Raw genomic sequence first — 23176 nt, 5'->3', positions numbered from 1 at the left:
TCTTGTTATCTCCATTTTTGAGTTTTAATACAAGCTTAAAACTTTCCACCTAGTTTTTCGCATATTTTCGATAAAGAGCCTGAGATAAGGATCACACGACGTTTGCACGCCCAGAAAATGTGCGAATAACAGTAAAACAATTTTTTTTTAAGGCCGATATTTATCAAAATATTAGATTAACGATTATTTAAAAAAGAAGAGCACATCCAATATTTTCAAGAATAAGTTCGTAATCAAGATACTTGAAAGAATCAAAACTTAATAACCGTTTACGGGAACACCTTCTAAATTGAAAATAAAGATCTTCTTTACGTTCGATGCGTTCTAGCGCAAAAAACTAAGCTTCTTAAAATTCGCTTTTGCATAAAAAAAAGACATCAACACTAGAAAACAATGGACACCCTAGTATAAATGCATGCATGTAGTTTTATTTTATTTCAATCAAAGTGTGGAAAGTAATTATTTCAATTCAAAGCAAATTATTTATTTATTTTCTGCATTAGTTTCGAGAATAAATAAGCTAAATGGAAAATGACCTAATTCGCTAATTGCGAAATATTTGTATATTTGTGTTTAGATTTCATAAACTTATTCATTATAAAATCGATTATTAATGTATAAGCACTGATAATGCCTATACAGATTTATTTGCTGTTGTCATTGTAATATTGTTATAAGATCTTGTGTACTGAAATATATACATATGTACACATGTAGCTTTAAATATTATTGAAAACGTTCTGATGTTAGGCATGCATGCGCCTTTCTTCTATACTTAGACATTATGGAAAGAAATAGTTTGTCTACTAAAAGTAGTTACTGTTATGTGTGTGTTGGCGATATATTCCTGGAAATTGGAATTAACAAAAATGTAATTGAGCAATTAATTAATTAGATGTTCCAAAGTTCAGTTTCTTCTTAACAATTTTTGTCGAATATTTTTCTATTTCTTGTTAACACCAATATTATTGTTTTATTTGCGGTAATAATACCCTCAACTGAGTATATTAAGTTTGTCACGAAGTTTGTAACACCCAGAAGGGAGCGTTGGAGACCCTATAAAGCATATACAGTATATATATTAATGATCAGTATGTTGAGCTGATCGATTTAGCCATGTCCGTCTGTCTGTCTGTCTGTCCGTCCGTATATCCGTCTGTCTGTATATATACGAACTAATCTCTCAGTTTTTAAGATATCGTTTTGAAATTTTGCAAACGTCATTTCCTCTTCAAGAAGCTGCTCATTTATCGGAACTGCCGATATCGGACCACTATAGCATATAGCTGCCATACAAACCGAATGAACGGAATCAAGGGCTTGTGTGGAAAACTTTTGCATTTGACAAGGCATATTCACGAAATTTGGTATAGATTACTGCTTAAGGTAATAACATAATCTGCGCAAAAATTGTTCAGATTCGGATTACTATAGCATGTAGCTTCCATACAAACTGGACACATAGTTACTAAAAGAAATACACCTGTGAAGGTTATATTAGCTTCGGTGCAGCCGAAGTTAACGTTTTTTCTTGTTTTTGTATGATACTGGGAGATTTATATACTTTTACCCTTTTATGTCTATACCAATTGTTTCAAGGTTTTAGACCCAAGGATAATATCGACACAAGGGAAACAAAAGTATTTTCAAACGAATAGTTCAAATGTAAATTTTTACAGTACTCGTGAGTTAGAAGTTAAAATTTCTGGTCAACATTTAGTAAAGCATTATGTGCCATCAGTGCCTGAATTCCTGTTATATATATTTATTGGCATTAATGCAAAGGCCAAGGCATCAGCAGCTACTTACCGATAGTTGCCAAAAGCGCGACGATAAAAAATTGAATGGAATTCATGTTGATTCCTTTCCAATTTATCCAGTAATCCCGTGCAATCAGCATAAATCCATTGCGGAGTTAAACACTTTTACTTTTATTTTCCCTTTTTGCTTTGTTTTACTTCCGCCAACTCACACAAATGCAGCGGTTCACACACACATTTAATACAAGACTGCAATTTTTTTTTATGTTCTTCAAACACGCGCGTATGTCTGCTTGTGCGTTTTTGTTTGCTTAACGCTTTCTGCGCGCCATGTTGGGGGCTTTTGCGCCGTCGGTGATGTCAACATGCGCTCGACTTAGCAAACACACACAATCGTGCAAACAGATACTGCTTATCCATATACATATTTATTGTCTTACAACCACCTATTTATCGCCCATTCGCTGCCACTTACGTAGGTAGGGGTGTATAGGCGTGTGCGGCATGACATGTGTTCGTTTCAGTTTAATTCTCGTATTTATCCGCACACATTTTGTCATGTTTCACTTTGGGACTTTTCTTAAATTTCAATGCTCGCAATGCGGCTCTTCTTTGCATGACTCAATGACGACAACGCGATTATTTACGTTCAGATCTCTGTTCCAGAGAAGCACTATAAGTTTCAAGAGTTCTTGAGCTTAAATTTTATGTCACTTCTTTCACTCAATTAGTTGGAAAGGGGAATTGTTTTAAGTTCTCAGCGCACTATATTCTATTCCTTTCATATCCTTTGATACTTCCTTATACCACCAATGCTGTAAAAAAATAAAGACAGTTTCAGATTAGTAAAATGTCTCTGCAGCTTTCTCAAGATTTAATTTGAGTCTGTTTCGAATTAAAAGAAAATATTCGTAAACATTATATTATAAAAGAGGTAAGTACTCGGAATCTACCTAAATAGTAACATTTTGTTCGTTTAAGCGCTTTCTAATAACTGTCAGCTGAATACAGCCCACGAGTCGACGGAATGGCACAGAGCTGACAATTCTCTGCTTTTGTTCTACTAGGGTTAAAATTAAAAATCTAATTTTTAAACAAACATCGGGAAAATTGGTCTCATTTTTAGGAAACGCCGATATCGGGCTACTATCGCATACAGCTGCCTTACAACCGAACGATCCGAACATGTACTTGTATGGAAAATTTTATTAGTGGACGAAATTTGACAGATTGCGCAACGATACAATTTAAAAAAAAAAAAAATATTCAGATCGAATGAATATAGCATGTAGCTGCCATACAATCTGATCAATCAGCGTGCAATCCTTGTATTGAAAGTTTTTTCACTTCACGTGTTACCTTCAAGAAATTTGGCATGTGTTATTGTTTACGGTAATGGTGCAATCTCCGAAACTGTAGACAGTGAAGCACTATTCCATGTGTATAGTGCTTTTTATACAAAAGCAAATTTTAATATTTGAAAATCGCTTTATAGTTTTTCAAATATTTTTCATTAAGACCTCTACACATTTTTACGGTTTTAAACCAATTTTGGAAGCACTTTTGCCATTCTCATTGAGGTATCTCAAAAACATGCGCTCTAAACCCATCAAAATATTCTTCAGATGCCGAAAAACATTAACTTCTTTGTTAATTTTTTAGGAAAAAAAAAAAAAAATTCATTCGGTGCCAAGTCAAGACTATTCAGAGGATAACTCATCAATCGCTGTTTTGAGTTCTCAAAAGTGCAGTTTTTGCAGTTGATGTAAAAGAATTTGCATTGTCGTGATGAAGAGTGGTTCGTCTTCGGCGATTGGGTTTCCTAATTTCTTGAAAGACGTTGCAACTGAAGTTAAAATTTGTCTTGCTTCTCACGGCCTTCAAGGCGATCGGACGTACGTTTGAATTTTTTCAACTGCACAAATATAGAATGTGTGCTTACTAAAATATAAGTACATATATTTTAAGTGCAAACTCACATATTTTCGGAAAATATTTTATTACATTGCGATTCGATTCTCATAACCTATTTATTTGGAAGTTTCTGTGATGGTGAGGACAAATTTGCTACAAAATTGAAATGAGCCCTGAAATATTTCACAAAGGGAACAGTTATTTCGTTTTTTGATTCACATATGATATATATCTGCTATCAAGCATCTGCCTCAAAGCACTCTCAGCGGGTTGTGATTTAAAAATGCATGCTGTGCCAAATTTATCCCATCATTACATACGATACAGAGTGTTGAGTATTACTATTATGGACCCACACGGAAGTGTACAATTTTGCAAATATGTACATATGAATGTCTGCTGTTTTGTATACATTTCACAGACACCACTTACTCCCGCCTTACGCAATTTATCGAGAGTAATATCGGCAATCAAGTGGCTTCGCCGTCAGCTAGAGACCCACTCTTAGCAGCGAGAAACGAAAAACCAGCGAATAAAGCGCAAACAGTTATGAAAGTTTAGACAACGGAAACAGACAATATTTGGCAACGGTAAACTAAATACCAACACTCGAGCAGAAGTGCCCAGAGCAAAGCCAGCAATCCGAATTGAATACGTCGAATTGATATGCAAACTAGAAAAGTGGAAGCGCATCAACCAACTCAACGACAGCAACATTCACCACAGAGCCAATGGCATAGTCGCAGCCACAGAGTTATTCGCAGACCAGCCAAAGCCAAAGCCAAAGCCACACACGCAGTTGGTGTCAGTTAGTTGCCGACTCTTCATTGCTTCATGTATTTCGCTGGAAGGCAGCAATTTGAGTTTTGAAGCATGAGCTTTGCCTTGTTTTAGTTTAAGTTAATTTTGTTATACTCTGAACAGGGTATGTAACATCCAGAAGGAAACGTCGGGGACCCTGTAAGTGTGGCGAGCTGAGTTTATTTTGCCATGTCCGTTTGTATATATGCGAATTACTTTCTCATATTTTGAGTTATCGATCTGAAATTTTGCACTGTGGATTTCAGACCACTACAGCATGCCATACAAACTGAACAATCAAAATTAAGCTCTTATATGAAGAACTTGTTTTTCTTGAAAAACGATCTTCCTGAAAATTTGCATGAAATATTGCTCAAAGAAGAAGCATTAAGAATCTCCGGTCTACGATAACATATAGTTGCTATACAAACTACTCGATTAAAACCAAGTTCTTGTATGGAATCTTTTGTATTTGTGAAGAGTATTATAGTTTTGGTGCAACCGAAGTTAACATTTTGTACCGAAGTAGACGTGTCAATTTTAAATGTTCATAATAGGTGCAATATACTCGTATTCAATACATAGACATATATTTATATATACTTAAGATGGCTCAAGAGGCCTTATATGGTCACTTGCTAATAACAAAGCAAGCTTAAATTATCCCGGGCTTGCGATTGACAAAAGCCGTGCATGGCAAGACGACGTGAAAACCAGAGCACTCAGTCAGTCAGACAATCTTCAGAATATATTTCTTAGCACTCTAGGGCATTTACCTTTCTATGTGAAACTCCTGTAGTGGGAATAATTGAAGAATTTAGTATTCTTTACATCTCTTGATTAGAAATTCATTAAATGAAAGGTTTTGAAAAATACTTCATTTTACAGTCAATTTGCAACTGTGATGTAAATTTTGGGTTGCTGAAATCGGATGGATCGGATCTAGCAAGTGAAGAAAGTTATATGAGTGCTGTTCACTTGGAAGTGGCCAGAAATGATCCTTCTAAATATGTCTCAAGCTGTCTTGAACCAAGTATCCTCTGGGTAGCCAAAAACCAACCGAAGACAAGCTAAAGTGAGAAGGCGAACCAAGGTTTGGGACCCGCCACGTAGAAAATCTCCCCGAATGAAAATATCAAAACACTCTAGGATGAGATGGTTGATCTCTTCGTAAGAGTAACGGCTGGCATCACCGCCGTCCAAGAAATGCGATAGACGGGACAAGGGGAACGAAAATTTGGTGTGGAATTCGTGGTGGGCGAGACACTTGTGAGATCGTCAGATTGTGCTAAGTGACTGTAACGCCAGGGTGGGTAAAGGAAGTATCTTTGGCATAGCGGTCAGAGAATATGTTTCGTCTTCGCCGGAGCTCGAAATATGGATATCTGTAGTACTAGATTTCGGCATTTCGGCAAATTTTTAGTCTGGCTTCCAGTCTGGAAAATCAAAAACTGTTCAATAGGTATTCACCATGCGCCAAAACTTGGAAAAGACCCGTGAAAAGAGGACCGTCACAAACAACCTCTTCCTTGATTTTAAAGTAAATAAGCTATCTGAGTTTAGTATCCGCGCAAACTAGTGTCTCTAGTGGGTCTGGAAGTGAACAGTCATCGCACTCGCGAAAGTGCTCCCACGTCACGGTTGGTCTTTTGCGCATAGGCAACCCAGTTGATTGAACGATGAGCTGTATGAGATATACGACGACATTGATATAGTTCAGGGATCTAAGAAACACTCCAGCTAAGAGGTGTTCGACGCAGTATTCCAGGAAGACTTCCAGTCCGTTGGAAAGACTAGGTAGATAAGAACCTGGCTACACTTTGAATCTCCAGTTGGCGCCAAATCCCAAAAAGGTTATAACCCTGCAACTTGGGTCTAAACCGCATTAAAATAAAATTACAACTATTGTGCTAATTACAGTCATTATTGTCATTGTGGAAAAATCAAAAACATTCATTAGGCACTCACTTTCAAAACATACTTCACCTATTATCTATTTTAAAAGTGCGTTAAAAGTTCATGGTTAGTATTAATAGGGCTACAAAACCAAAGCTTCAGTTGGAAAATTATAAAACCGTGTATTTAGGGCATTAAACTTTATGTGAAGACGAAAAATGTAATAATTGGTAAAAGAAATTTGCACAATTGAGAAATAGAATAATAAACGTTTCATTCGCGAAATTTTTCAACATGTCAACGAAGCTTTTTAATGAGACAAGCATCAGCATTATTGCGAATAATTAAAATTTTAATGATTCCATGGACGTAGGAATGATGCAACGTGCCCTTAGACATTATTGTTGCATAATTTTACTCAATATATTCAACTTATAGGATTAGGATAAAAAAATCCGTTTGTTGCTTCGGTTTAATTTATTTTTTTCAAAAGCCACTTTGGCGACATCAAATCGCTACGTTTTGGTGTTTTGAAACCGTAAGATCTCTAATAAAACCAAACATCATTTCCCATAGTGCTTGGTTTGGAAGTGTCCTTGCAACATGTTGCCACAGAATATAAAATGTTTGTACTCCTAATTGTTGTTTGTATACGTATGACCTGAAGCAAATCGATATAGATATATGTTTACATATATATAAATGATAAGGATGACAAGCATCTTAATGAACCCATGTTACATTGTGAAAATGTGCGAAATTGGACTGCAACCACGCATACTTCACATTAGCATAATTTTAAATCCCATCTAATTTTTTCCATTTCCAGTACACAAATGAAGTACTATGATTATATTCGGATAAAACTTTGCACAAATAGTGCCGTCTCCCGAGTTTAAAAAAATTGCCAAAATCAGACCATGCTAACTGTTCAAGCCTCCACTTTCAGAATAGTGCATATGGCTAATTTTTTGCTGATCATAAAGGTCTGCCTGTAAGCGACGTTTTTGAAATGCATGGAAAATGTCTCTTCGAAACTGGTACATTGCGGCAAAAAACACTCAAAAATTTTAATTAAATTGTCCGGGTAAATCATACTTAAAAAAAGTTTGCCGAGTTGGCAGGACTGTCCTTATTTAATATGCGTTGAATATAGGCGCGATTTGTTAACCAGTTTATTTAACACCAGCAGCTTAAGTCGGTACACTTCAGTAGTGTGTTGTTAGAAAACGCTTACGCTGATTCGGTTTATCAGAAACACGCCCATTAGTGATACAAAGCCTTCATAGACGGTAGAGATCATTGAAGACATGCCTTGTTAAGAAAACTCTTACTCTGATTCGGTTTTATCTAAAAAACACGCCCACGAGTGGTACAAAGCCGTCATAAGACGGTAGAAAAGATCATTGAAGAAATGCCTTCTTCTAGGCGGCTTTTTGACCTTTTCAACCGATGAAAAATAAAAATTAGAAAGGATATAGTGTTTGAAAATCGTCACACAAGTGTTCGTTAGAATGATTTTTGAATTGTATATTTTTGAATTAATGAAATGCGTTCTTGCTCGACTCGTCACGATAAAGCTGAATTTTTCAAAAAGCGTACTATGAACAAGTCTCCTTGGACGTGCTTGATCATGCGAATTCGATCCCCATTCATGAAGAGAATTATAACCACAACAAAGTGATGTTCATTGTTTTTGATATTCAGGGTTTGGTGCATAGTAAATTTTCCAAAAGAAATTCTATTCTGGCCATACTGAGGCGTATGGAAGAACAATTCATGGATTTTACACGACCATAATGCACCATCGCATCTAGCCACGATTATGACCGAATTTAAAGCCAAAACCGGAATGAATACCACCGATGTCATCAAATTTAGTTCCGTGTGATTTTTTCTTGTTCCCCAAACTGAAACTGCCGCTCCGTCCAACCCGTTTTCAGTCGATCAAAAAATAAAACAAAATTCGCTTAAAGAGCTGAAAGTCATCCCAAAAAGTGCATATGAAAAATGTTTCAAGGATTGGAAAATCTCTAGCATACATTTGGCAGGGATAACTTTGACTATATATATTAGGGTGATTCAAAAAAAATTCTTTTTTTCAATTGGTACTCGGAAAAATAAGTTCCTAGACACCTCTAAGAAAGCCTCTTCAAATATGAGTTTTTAATTGTAACGGGAAGGTCCTCCGCCTAACGGTTTTCTATTTTTTCTTATTATCAGATAGAAAAATTTATATCTCGCTTCCAACTACTTGAAAAAATATCTTGTTAATTAGGTTTTGTAGGAAATTAAATGCTCTAAAATATGGTCTCTTATGATTTTTTTCGTAAACTCGACCGTTTAAAAGATATTAACAGTTAAAGTTTGATTATTTTTGAGAAAATTTTTTATTTCTTATTAATTTTATAACTCAATAAAAAAATTATTATTTATTAAATAAATAAATTATTATTTATTAAATTAATTAAATTAAATTATTATTTACCATCTACATATGTATATGATTTATATTAGTTGGATTATAACTATTAGTTAATGAGATATAGCACTTTTGTGAAGCAACTTGTGTTAGTTTACAAAAAACTGGATCATAAAGCATTTCGGGCGTTAATAAAGCATTGCTTATTGGGAAAAAATACTGTTGAATTTGGGCTGTGCACCAGTGAAATCAACCGATTCCAATCGATAGTCAGCCTAGTGCCATGCATATTATTAAACGGTTCTCAAGTGTGGAAAGACAAAAAAGTCGGCTGGCAAGGTTACGGCATCAGTCTTTTGTTATGCAGCTGATATGTTATTCATGGAATGATTACTGAGCCACTTTTAATTCATTGCACTGTGTATTTGATTGCAGTACTATTCTACTATTCCAGATATTTAGCAATTTTATTATTTTTTACGAAGAATCAGTTTGAAATTTTACGCATATACTTCATTGTTCCCGTTTAAATATTGCACTGCTCTGTGCAATGCTTCGAAAAATATTTCTTTAGATCTCAAATTATAATAGACATTTATATCAACACTCCAGTTATTCCGCGTTACATATCGCGTTTGGATTGTTATGAGTGTATTTGCGTTCTTCGCCCATAATCTAGCAAAGTATCCGCAATGCACTGACGGCGAAAATGTCAATACCATTATATTAAATATATCTGACGTGTTCATCCAAAAAAAAAAAAACTGCCTGGTTCAGGAATAAAATCAGTATACCTCAAAAGCATGTATGGTTATGCAATTTTTATACCCTCGCAACAAAGTTGCTAAGGAGAGTATTATAGTTTTGTTCACATAACGGTTGTTTGTAAGTCCTAAAACTAAAAGAGTCAGATATAGAGATATATATACCAAAGTGATCAGGGTGACGAGTAGAGTTGAAATCCGGATGTCTGTCTGTCCGTCCGTCCGTGCAAACTGTAACTTGAGTAAAAATTGAGATATCGTGATGAAACTTGGTACATGTGTTTCTTGGCTCCATAAGAAGGTTAAGTTCGAAGATGGGCAAAATCGGCTCACTGCCACACTGAATATCACAAAAAGTGCGTTAACCGACTAACAAAAAACGTCAGAAACACTAAATTTTACGGAAGAAGTGGCAGAAGAAGGCTGCACCAAGGCTTTTTTTTTAATTGAAAATGGGTGTGGCGTCGCCCACTTGTGGACCAAAAACCATATCTCAGGAACTTCTTCACCGATTTCAATGAAATTCGGTATATAATATTTTCTTAACACCCTGATGACATATACGAAATATGGGTAAAATCGGTTCACAACCACGCCTTCTTCCAATATAACGCTATTTTGAAATCCATATGATGCCTTCTCTGTATAATATATAGTACATTAGGAATTAATGATGATAGCGGAATAAAACTTTACACAAATACGATATTTGAAAAATATGTAAATGACGGATAATGAAATCTCGATTATCACTTTATCATGCGAGAGTATAAAATGTTCGGTGACAAACGAACTTAGCCCATCCTTACTTGTTTACTAATTTCTTTATATTTTTGAAATACTAAAATTATCATTACATGAATTTTGAACAAATGCTTTTGATTTAAAATATAATTGTTATATTTATAAAAAGTATCCTGCGTCCTTACCCTGGTTCTAAGCTACCTCTCCACCAGTTTTCTGCCAAATCGGTTCATCCGTTCTTGAGTTATAAATAGTGTAACTATTACGACTTTCTTTTATATATAGATATATCGGCCAACATGTGAGTTATTTTAATAAATTTTGTTATATGGTTCAAATCAAATTATCAAGATCTCCAATTTAATTGTTTTTCTGACGTCTGCATGTCCGATTGTATGACTACAAGCTAAATATGTCTAATGTTAGGCAAATATCCAAAATTTCGTTCAATAAGGAATGTGAAATTGCAAACGAATATTCTAGTTTTCCAAAGTGTAAGTTGCATTTATTCGAAAAATATTGTAATTTTAGCAAACTCGCTGGTGTGTTATATCTGACGTTTACTCAATAGTTCATCCAATCGCCTGCATCGTCTGTTGTAGCCTGACAGCTTTACAATTAAATTTTTCGCATATTCCACAGGAAGCGACCTCCAGGTTAGTTGGCGTAACCCAACGATATCTTTTGTTGACATTGAACGTTTTCTTGAAATTTTGGCTTTCATTAAACCCCAAACATTCTTGATTGGATTGGCGTTTGGTGACTGTGATGGCCAATCTAAAGTAACAATATAATTTTCTTGTTTACTTTGAGCATCTTGCAGAACTTTTGCTCTAGAGCATTTCAGCTGACTTCAATTATCCCTTCTTATATTATTTTATCATTTTAATGGTGTTCCGGTTTTCTGTGAAGAACCTCGAAACCCCAAATCCATGAGCAGAAAAGCACGCATAAATATGCCATTTCTTAGCAAAAACCCAATCAAGGAGTTGAGCAAGACAAAGGTTGAATCGTTTCTACATATTATGTAATTATATGTATATTCACTCTGTTCTTCTCCTATCCCGATTGTTATTTTCTTGCTCCCAATGCAACATTTTCCCAATGAGAGTTTTTGATACTAGATGCCAGATCTCTGAAGCTTGTACCGTATTGTATATAGAGATATATATTAACTCTTTTTGCACACAATTTTTGTAACTTCTCTTTGACTTTACAGTGGTTTCTTCTCAAAAAGGGGAAAAGGAGCTTTGCCATCACATTTACGTTACCTACGTTACCAGTTTCTCCGTACCGGGAACAGGGTATATTAAGTTTGTCACGAAGATTGTAACACCCAGAAGGAGCGTCGGAGACCCTACAAAGCGTATATATAAATGATCAGTATGTTGGGCTGAGTCGATTTAGCCATGTCCGTCTGTCTGTCTGTCCGTCCGTCCGTCCGTCTGTCGGTATATATACGAACTAGTCCCTTAGTTTTTAAGACATCGTTTTGAAATTTTGCAAACGTCATTTTCTCTTCATGAAGCTGCTCATTTGTCGGAACGAGCGATACAAACTGAACGATCGGAATCAAGTTCTTGTATGGAAAACTTTTGCATTTCACAAGATATATTCACGACATTTGGTATGGATAATTTTCTAAAGCAACAATGTAATCTCTGAAGAAATTGTTCAGATCGGTTAACTATAGCATATAGCTGCCATACAAACCGATGGCACGAACGATCGGAATCAAGGGTTTGTATGGAAAACTTTCGCATTTGACGTGGTATCTTCACGAAATTTGACATGGATTACTGCTTAAGGTAATAACATAGTCTCCGCAAAAATTGTTCAGATCGGATTACTATAGCATATAGCTTCCATACAAACTGGACACATTAAAAGAAATACACCTGTGAAGGGTATATTAGCTTCGGTGCAGCCGTTTTTTCTTCTTTAGGATATGTAAATTGTCTCTCCAAACATTTACCCACATAAGCGATCTTGTTTCTGCTCTGTTTATTAACGTCTCGTATTACCCAATCCATTGTTTCCTTTCGCACTCCCCACCACTCATTGGCTTTCAGTTCCGCCCTTCAAGCAATTTAACAATATTTTATTTCAAAATCCTGGCACTTTGTCATATCCGTATGTAAAAGCAGACATGCAACACAGCCACACAGAACTCTTTATGATTGTATTAATATAGCCGGAATCAGCGCTAACATATCAGCACCCCGCTGCTTTCATATTCACTTTAACCCCTTATGATACCAGCGGCAATTCATCATCAAACATTGGCTTTCGCTGGAAAATTTTTCCAGCAAAAATTTGCAATTTCAGCCAAAAATATATTTGTGATTTCAGTTTCTGTGTTTTTTGTTGTTGTTTTTTAGCGCTGCTGGCAGTCGCGGCTTATATACATACCCGCACATAGCATTCATGTTTGAATAAAAACACAGCTATAGGCAAATATACTCAAATATTCTCAAATAAGCATGTAATTGTATAAAAAAAAACAAAAACAGTGTTGCATGCCAGCCTATATTGACTCTTTGCGCATGTGTACGTTTGTGTGCGTAGTCAAATTTATGAACTAAGCCAACTGAAAAATGCCGACAAGTCATATGAGCGTGAAATTGTTGCTGTCATTAGATGCAGCAAATTGCCGCACGTCCACAACACGCGTGAGTGAAACTGTGTTGGCTGCACGCCTGCCACACTGTGATGGTATGTGTTTTGCATAATTGCAAGTGCACATACACGAGTGCTTCACAGTGAGTTGGAATGTGCGCCGTTGGCTGTCTGTTGACTTGACACAACTAAACTATGCCACAGCTGAGCGGACCGTGCGGACACAGGACTATTTGACGGGAATGCACTGCAGTCACCAAATGTTTCGTTCTGTCTGTCTTTTTTGGTTTATATACTTCAGTGTCATGACTATGTGGCACATTAATTACACTGGGGAATTTAATATCAGCTTCGGTGTTTCTCCGGATCAGCCAATATGATAAGTTCAAGTAGTGCCAGAAATCAAAGTATGAGAAATATAAGTAACTATTTGTCCAGTGATTTGTATATTATGGGACTAAAAAATACATTTGAAGATTTTCCGTCCGAAGACTGTTTAACCATTAAATTAATGTTTTAAAACCGATCTCTACTGAATGATAATCACGCATTCCTTCGGGGAAAGCCGAACTGATAAGTTAAACAATTTCATAAAGTTGTCTGATAGTTCACTTCTATTGCTTGGATCTTGAGGAAGCTCTGTGATCCATTGTCTTCACTTTTATAGGTATTTTGATAACATTAGCTATCGCTCATTCGCAATTTACCCGCTCTTTAACTTACAAAAAAATAAAATATGTGTTTCTATAAAAACGGGAAGATAAGACACTGATCAAATGTACGCCGTTACTAAAATATATTTTGACGCGCAAAGAGTGTTTCCCTACCAGAGAAAGAAAAGCAAACTACAAGGTGTGTTCCAAAGCTAACAGGACTTTTTGCCCCTTGGTGACGCCATCTATATATCGACTAGTGCGTTAGAATCTCCTATCTTTCGATTGTTCAGTGAGAATTTCATGATGTCTCATTGATTGGAAAGGAAGTTATTGCGTTTTAAGTATCAGTATGTTTGTGTTATCGGTGCGAAAATGAGCTTCGAACAAAGAGCCAACATTAAATTTTGTTTTAAAATTGGCAAAACTTTTACCGAAAGGTTTCAATTGATGAAACAAGTTTATGTCGTTGATTGCCTATCTCATAGCAGAGTGCATGGGTGGTTTCAACGTTTTCAAAAGTCCTGAGGACATAAATGACGATCAACATGTGGGCCAATCAAAATCCGTGATCACCGGAAATTCCATAGAAACTGTGCGTGAATTCATCAAAAATCAGCCGATCAGCCGAAATCATCCTTGAAATTCATGGAAATGGAATTGAACATCTTCAAACCATCGACTCATCACTTTTTTTAACAAACATTAGGGCTTACGAAAGGTGTGTGCACGTTTTGTTCCGAACAAACTGACTGACGACCAAAAATTGTTCAGAATCCGACATTCGAAGGACGATTATTTGACCAAAATCACATTTTAACCATTAACCACTCCCCGTATTCACCTGATATGGCACCGTGCGACTTCTTCCTTTTCGAAAAAATGCATTTGCCCATAAAAGGAAAGCGTTACGCAGACGTTGAGGCCATTCAAAAGGCTTGCACCGGCATACTGGCGACCATACCGGCCAACGAGCTAAAATATTCGTTCGACATGCTTTTGGACCGTGCAAAAAGCTGTATTGAAGCAGAAAGAGACTATTTTGAATAAAGTAAATTGATTTTATTGATTTTGCCGCAAAAACCATTTGTTCTGTTGTTTTTTTTTAGTTCTGTTTACTTTGGAACTTACCTTGCACACAAAGGATACTTTAGTGCAAGATTTCAACGCAAGTGCTGTCAGTTTGTTTGAACAACATCTTCGAATCGCTACTCTCTAAATTATGATCTCTTATTATCATTTCGCTGAAATGGCGAATCGATGGTGCTAAATTTGTATTAAAATTTTTGGTATTTCAAGAATATTTTAATTGTATGATATACTCCAGGAGGCGACTTAGAAATTTTTTAAAGAACAACAGTTTTACTCTCTGGAATTATTCGTTTCGGTTAAGCTTTCAAATAAATACTGTGAAATATCCTTAATGATTACTTATACTTGGCCGTTTTTATGAATTAACGTTCAATGTAACGTTTGTGAAGCCAGAGTCATTAAATATTATTTTGAATACATTCCAGATTTGTCTTAGTTTTCTTTTATTTATTTAAAGAAAGGTCGGAAATGTTTAGGATAAAAATCAACCTAATACCATTATTTGGAAGCTTGGATCTGCCATATTAAAGATATTTCATCGAACACCAAATTTTAAATTTGTATTTGGCTTATGGAAGAAACAGCCAAAATATAATTTCTCTACTGAATCTAAGTCGTTCGTGAGTTATAGCAACGCAAACATGGAGCATTATTATTTTCGCCTTTCAACTTGTCACCAATTTTCTTTCAGTGCCTAATGTCAGCCATTTGATGACATGGCTCTTTATCACCGACGATATCTGCACAAAAACCAGCCACAATGTATGCCGGCAAGGGCTTAGCATGGGAAGCACAAATATTGCCGTGGGTTAGCCATGGCATGCTTGGCACAGTGTGCCGAGTAACACATATTGCGCGACATTGTGGTCAAACTGCTGCACCGAGTAGTTCACGTGAGGCATGCACAATATTATATTTGGATTTATTTAGTTTTTAGTTTGTACTAAGTAATGGTGGCACTGGCTTTAGTCGGCACGTAAAAGCGCCATACATTAGTTTTCATTGGCTTTTACCGCGCTTGTGGTTGATAGCTAAACTCAGTGCACAAGCCAAATAAATTACTGCAGTTTAGCAAATATCAACACATAAATGTGCATGTATTAATTTGTACTGTTTTCGGGCCATAGAGAGGGCAATAATAAACGCCCACGGCTTAATTTCATTGAAAATTTCCATTTACACACAGGCGAAAAAACGAAAATAAATAAATGCAAATTTGCAAGGCAGAATGATGGCAAATGGTGGATGTATGTATGTATATGTGGGCAGAGCATATCAATATATGTAATTATTGGACGCTAATTTAGCCAACAGCTGTTTTGATTTTTTTCAGTTCGTTATTTAATTTATGCCTTTTTCATAATTACTCTCGTTTGATTGTTCAAAGGCAATTTGACGATTTCTATAATGGCAAGTGAGCGTTCTGTTCTATATATTTAGATATATTTCTCCAAATATATAAATTAATGTGAATATTGATAGATTGCGTTTTATTCGATTTTATGCTGCAATATGCATAGGTATTGAAAAATTTACAATAATATAAATTGACAAAAAAAAGTATTTTGATAATTTGATAAAGAATTTGATAAAGCTTAACCTCTCAAAACTAATTCTTCAGGAGATTTTTTTGAAATTTTAATTACTTCCAGAGATGTATGCCAAAATATTACCAGCAAATTAACTTCGACGTAACCGAATTTCTTAAAATCTTATTGGAGTCTTATCCACATTTATATAGATAAAAAATACTTCTTTTCACATTATTTAGAAGTTTAAATATGAATATATATTCTTTTGCTAAAAATATATATTTTTTTAAATTTTAATTATTGTTATCTCAAACTCGTACTTCTACACCAGAACACCCTTTAAACGTTATATGCTATATATCGTCACCTAAAATGCAAAACAACGTTTCATCAAAAATATCGAAATTGATTTTGAGGTTCACTACATCATATTACAGTGCCTTAAATTTCAGCTGCTCTCAGATATAACCAATATATAACCAATATATAACCGTTTTATAACCAAAACTCAAATTTTGTTTCAATATGAGTGGTGTCTATTATTTCATTGTTCCTTCGCTTTTAAACTTATGAAAAGTAATGTTGCGTTGCTTTGCATTTTAGGTGACGATATGTAATTATATAATATATTGAGTTGATTCTTTTGCTAACAAGTGGCTTACAAATTTTGTGTTACTCATACATCATGGTGTACCAACTAAATGCAATGTTCAGTAAATAATGTATATTTTTAAATGCACATAACTTTTGAGGGATCGCGTTTATGAAAAAAGAAAATTAATAATTGTAAACTTTTATGAAGAGTTAAAAATTTTTATATTTTAATACTTTTTTTTTAAGCAGTAAGTTTATTTTAAAATTTTTTTTTGAAATTATCGTGATGTAAGAAACTTTTAAATTGAAAATAAAGAGCTCGTTAAGGTGGAATCGTTATTTTTGGGCAAGTCCAGGAACTTCATAGGGCATCAGCAAAAAATAAATTTGACAAATAATGGACTCCTTAGCACTCGAAACAAATGTATAGCCTCAGCCTGTTATGTTCTTGAAAACCATTTTTCAACTACTCAAGTGCTTTACGGAATATTATTTTTTACTCCCCACGTATGCTGTCCTCATACCTGGTGTTTTCATTTGGTGCGTAATTTTCTGCATTTTTTGGAGGTTACTCATACGTAGTGTAGTGCGCTCTTGTACAGACTCATGACATTTCATGCGAATTCGCTTGGAAAAACTGTGCAAACTTTATGTTTACAAGTACATTCATTACTCACCGGCTTTGTGTGTGTTTGTATTTGCACCCACTAAACTAAACTAATACATGCGCATAAAAGCATTTAAATAATTACTATATATTTATGCGTGCACAGAAATGCCAACTATGCAGTTTTTAAGCGTTAATTAATTAACATGTATGGTATTTATGCAATTTATTTCTATTTAATAGCGACATTTGATGCGTATGTTTAGCAACACGTTTAACATTTGGTTGTTTGGAAAATTTTAATTTGTATTTGTAAAATATTGCTTCACTGGAATTTTCGTGACAAAGTTTTGTTCAGCGCAGCTATGCGAAACTAAATGACACTTGCATGTTTTAGCTTTCAGTGGTGTGTATAAATCGGTTTTTTCCGTGTTTTGAAAAATTTTATTTAGTAATTATGTAATTTTTTCATAGTCCATGAAAGATCGCAAGATCATAGATGTTCACTTGAAGGATTCTCTTATCATTTGTTTAGAATTTCTGATAAAGTAAGACAATCTGTACTTAGATCTTTTATTCTAGAAAGATATTCAAATGACTTGTGCTTTATTTTCACTAATATGAATATATTGTATGCTACTGCGGACAAAAAAGAGTAAGTCTCTTTAATGTAAATTTGGCGCGAAAACCCTTTCGTCTAAATTGTATTGGGGCAAAGTGGGAGAGATGACATAAATTTTAAAGAAAAATTAAGAATTTTAAAATTATTAACATCGTCTTACTATGTTTTGCTCATTGTATATATGTATATATATATATATTGCTGTTTCTTCGGTAATACAAACTGCAACTCAGCACGTGATAGTCGCATCCTAAAAGCACTTAAATGCCTTGACTCTAAATTAAATTAATTGAACTCTCAGTTCAGCTGTTAAATTTTGTAATATTAATTAGTTCAATTGATTTAATGCTCTATTAATTAATTAATTTATATTCCAACCAGTAAATGAGTCTTACGGTATTAAGCAATGCATGTAATTATTACACTGTTGCAATAATAATTGTTTCGAAACTAATTTTTACATATCTGGTATTCAGTAGTTATGTGTAACTGCACACTTACGTATGTATGTATACACTGGCGTTATACATATTTCTTATGTATAAATTGAAAGGGTTGTAACAAATTTACTTAGAAAATAGGTGATTAGTGGAAAATTATTTTAGAAACTATAGTACTAGTTATTGTTGCTGATCCACAGTTGTCTTACTGGATATTAAAAAAAATGGACTTTCTTGTTGTAAATAGGTTCAAATTCTTTTCTTCAAAACTTTAAATATAGATAAAATTTATAATTTTAGTGTAAATAGAACTATTAAAAAATCCATGCTATTGCCTTTAAATCCTTTGGCCGTATTCAATAAGCTCTAGATCATACATGGGCGTTTTGACTCACATGAGCAGTTACTCTCAGCACACGTATTCTTACGCTCTTATTTCAGTCGCTATTGAGAGCGAAAAAAACAGTTTGGCACTGTGGGATAATGAATTGATTTTCCTGCCAGTTGCGCTGCAGACAGCAACGAGGTAACATAGGTAGTCGGTATGTTGATGTTTTTTATGCCCTAGTATATTTTTGCCCCATTTGAAATGTATAACATAAATAAAATGTTATAATTTCAGATACCTTTGGTGGGGTAAATTGGAAGTTGACTACTTTTACTAGCAAACTAGTTAGCCGAAATTTTAGGATAAAGTTGAAATTGTGAAGTTCTCGAGAAATCATGCTTAATAATAAGTCTTGCCTCGGCATCGGAAATCATAAAGCAATATTTGTCATTCATTTTGAACAAACAAATATAGGTACGCGCATAAATAGTATCATAAAACAATCAAGCGGCGCACGATGTTGCTTCGCTGTTGTTTGTTAATCAACTGACTGCAAATGTTCTTTGTCCCATGGTAGCCACTTTACGCTCGCGGTTACCAATACATCCATACATTTCATTTGCCCATCTCTGCTCTAGATGTTTATTCCGAATCATCGTTAAATCGCATAAGATCTGTTTTCTTTATTTATATAATACCTGCTTTTTCCCACGGTGTTACCCGCGGATTATTAGGGAAAATAAATTGTGTATCAACAGTAAAAATAATGAATATTCACATTTTCAGAAACAAAGTAATTTACATTTGAGCATCGGAAAGATAAATTTACAAGATTTCATGACTGACAGAACGGAAGTGATTATGTTCATGGAATTGTTTAGGTCTCTGGTCGTAGAGAGCTACAAATAGTTTTACTGCAGCACATCCCGGTAAGAAAATTCGCGCGATTTATTGTATTCTGCGTAAATAAACATATTTCCGTATAGTCCGTGGTTTAAGCAAGGTGTTCCCAGGTGAATGCCGGCTACTTTTAGAGTTTGTCCTTGACCTTTATATATTGTGTTACAGAAAGCCACTTTTAAAGAAAATTGTAGGCGTTTGAACTGGAAGGGTAAGATTGTGGCTATTATAGGAATTCTAAGTATAAAAACTGTTTCTCCTTAGGCCTCTCCGGTAAGAATGGTGAGCTGGACGATCTGCCATCTTAGCTCTTGAAACATATCCTAGTGTCTTTGCGTAGTCTGGGCGCGTCCGAGTTACGCATCAGTATGACAAGCACACCTACCTAGAGTTTGAACTCATAGGTGGGTACCCTTGATAGATCGAGGGAATTTAAAAAAAATTTAGAGGGTAAATAGTTGAGTCATCAGTTGTCATCACCTGGTTTATTAAGATGTACATAGATCATCACCTAACCATCAGTTTCCCACGCTATACTATTTATACTCTTGCAACCTGTTGCTACAGAGGATTCGCGTAGCAAGGGACACCTGTGAAACTTTTTTTTTTTTTGAAGAGGGCGTGACCCCGTGCTCTAACAAGTTTAATGTACATATCTTTTAAATCACTTAAGCTACAACAACATTTGCTAAGCTCGAATATTAAAAGAGCTCCTACCGACAGTGTGAAAATAGATGAAATCGGAAGATAACCCCGCTCACTCACAATATAACAGTGCCGTTCAAATTCACTAAAATCGCATTAAATCAATAACTAATTACGCCAGAGATTAGACTTCACCTCCGCGATGATAGGATAGGTATGAAAATTGCACTATGGGCGTGGCACCGCCCACTTTTGTGAAAGTCCATTTCTCTTCTTGCCTACTTCCCTTGTAACATAATTTAAAATTCCATTTGATTCCTTCAATTTCCAGTACATAAATCAAGATGTAATTAATATAACGTAATAAAGTTTTGCAGTAATAATTCCCTTAAAGTATGCCACCCTTTGACCAAAAATTGTACAAATCCAATCAAAAATGTTCAAGCCTCTAGGTACCGAATATGTTGACCCCAGTATCTATAGTTGACTTTTAACCGAAAGCAAAAGCAGTCAATGTATGAAATATGCAATTGAAATTCAGAGAGAATCCTTTCAATACTTTCCTGAAGCTCCATATACCTAATATAAAGATTTTCGAAATTCCAGGTGACTTTATGCTGGATATATCGGCCAATGTTCGAGTTATCTCAATGAAAATTACACAACTTGACCTAGACTGATTGGTGATTGTATGTGAGATACCGTAATGAAACCCAAGGAATATTATTTAGTATGTGGCAAGATTATAGTTTTCAGATTTAAGGTTATTTGGTCGTTAGTATCCGTTGGCATGAAACTTTCGCCGACCTCGAGAAGAATTTGTGAGAAGAGTCCAGACTCTTGACCATTGAAAAGCTGGACACTTAGTATTAGTCTTCAGCTGGAATCGCTCTACATTAGCACACAACTGCGAAGCCTTGAAGCCTGCGTTTACCTCATCTGCTACGATACCTGAAATCACCTGCCAGTAAGACGACCACTCCACCCATCAATATTCGATTGCCCGAATGTCTTGCAAGTTACGATCCAGTGCTTCAATCGCTCGCTTGCTCAACATTATGCATTCGTCCCACTTCTACTACTACTATTTTTGCTGATGTTGCAAATGGATGTTTCTTCACTTGCAAGGTTAGTGGCTGCTTGAATCAGCATGATTAGTATATTATTTTCTAATTCATTTAAAATGAAATATACTACCTATTTTCATTTTAAGTTACTTATTATTTATTGCATTTCTAAAATAAAAATATCGTAAGTTGATTTATTTTTAGTGGGACTTTCTAAAAATAAGCAAAAAGTACAAAAGATGCTATCTTTACTTAAGATACTTTCTTACAATAAAGCGTAATCTATGAGTTAATCCAGGATGTCAGCTAACTCCATGTAAATTTTTTTTTTTTAATCACTGCAGACGTTAAGTCGTGAAGAAGTAACAAACATACTCACTCACAAGCTTAAGGCTCTGTAATAATAGTAAGCTGATAATAGTTTTCTTTTCAATACTCGAATATAAAAAAACATACTCTATAACCTGTTGATCAAGAGAACTGAAAACAGTCACTCAGTGTCAGCTGCAATGCACAAATTACATGCTTAATTAAACGTTTAATTAACAAAAATTTGCAACTTGCAAAAATTAAACACAGTAACTAAAATAAGTTTGAACATGACTTTTTGTTTGATGACAAATATCAATCAAGACTTAAGCAGTGAATACCTATATATTTTACACTTTGATCATTTTCTGTGATGATTTTGGTCGGCATTAAATATGTTGGCCAAATTAACAGCTTCTTTTTAATATTTTCATTTTCTCAGTAGAAATAGCAAAGACAAAAATAACTTCTGCTAAGCAAAATAATCACAAACTGAGTGCGAAACAAAAAGTGAGTATTTACTGCTGGGAGTCTCTAGCTGCTCTCCAACGGCCAAACTTTTAACTCGTACCTGTACTACTGTCGATAAGTGCACAGTCTAAAGGAAGCAATCACTCAGAAGCGAGAGTGGATAAACTATTTAGTTAATTAATTAAAATAATGTATGAATACCAATCTATCAAAATATTTTAAGAAATTAATATTTAAAAGATTTCTATATAGTAAGAGCAACATAATGTATCCAATTTTGAAAGATATAGTTATACTGTCAAAAGAAATATGGTGCTTCCCAGTTTTTTCTCTAAAAAAAGTATCGCATATAAACAAGTTCTTTATTTTCAATTTTAAAAGTGGATAAAACATATTTCTCTTCCATGTATTAAATATAGTTTTTTATGATAAAGTGCATTAAACAAAAACCTAAAATGATAGCAAAAAAAATATAACAACAAAAATTTGTATTTTAAAACAAAATGCTCCGCTCAAAGAAAAAATATTATTAACAATGTTTTCATCTCATTTGTTGCTCATGCGCCACGGTGCATTCTAATTTACATATAATATTTAATATATATCATATATAGGATAATGGATTGATTGGCCGCATCAGTAAGATTAGCAAAGTAGTCTCTTGGAAGAAAGTGCTTGATCCATCATTATATTTATGCTTTAATAAAAGAATTTGTGATTGTAATGAACTTGGATCGAAATTTTTCAGACTAAAAATATTGGTACAACCTTTTTAAAGTTGGTATATGAAGTTTGATGAAAGTTGTCATATATGTATAAGTTTATAATTTTCAGCGGAAACAGTAACAGTTTAGTACTCAGTGACCTATAATAACTAGTTGTCAATTCAGTATACCAAAATAATAAAAAAAATCCTGTCAAAATTGAACGAAAAATTTAACGAATTTTCATTCACATAAACTTCAATGGTTGCAAAATGAACATTTGCAATGATGA

At 34.6% G+C, this 23176-nt stretch overlaps 1 protein-coding gene across 1 annotated transcript in view; it reads right to left on the bottom strand.

Moving 5' to 3' along the window:
* The window catches only part of LOC120782456, a 171331-nt gene that overhangs the window by 146821 nt on the left and 1334 nt on the right, over window positions 1-23176 (bottom strand). The window contains exon 2 of the mRNA XM_040114746.1: window positions 1810-2575. Within this exon, the coding sequence (XP_039970680.1) occupies window positions 1810-1900 (91 nt within the window). The 5' untranslated portion in view covers window positions 1901-2575. The remainder of the gene's footprint in view (window positions 1-1809; window positions 2576-23176) is intronic.

This window comes from Bactrocera tryoni, chromosome 1, assembly GCF_016617805.1.
Source record: "Bactrocera tryoni isolate S06 chromosome 1, CSIRO_BtryS06_freeze2, whole genome shotgun sequence".
NCBI classification, from domain to species: domain Eukaryota; kingdom Metazoa; phylum Arthropoda; class Insecta; order Diptera; family Tephritidae; genus Bactrocera; species Bactrocera tryoni.
Note: the sequence above shows the minus strand (reverse complement) of the source record. Positions and strands in the feature narration are given on the sequence as shown.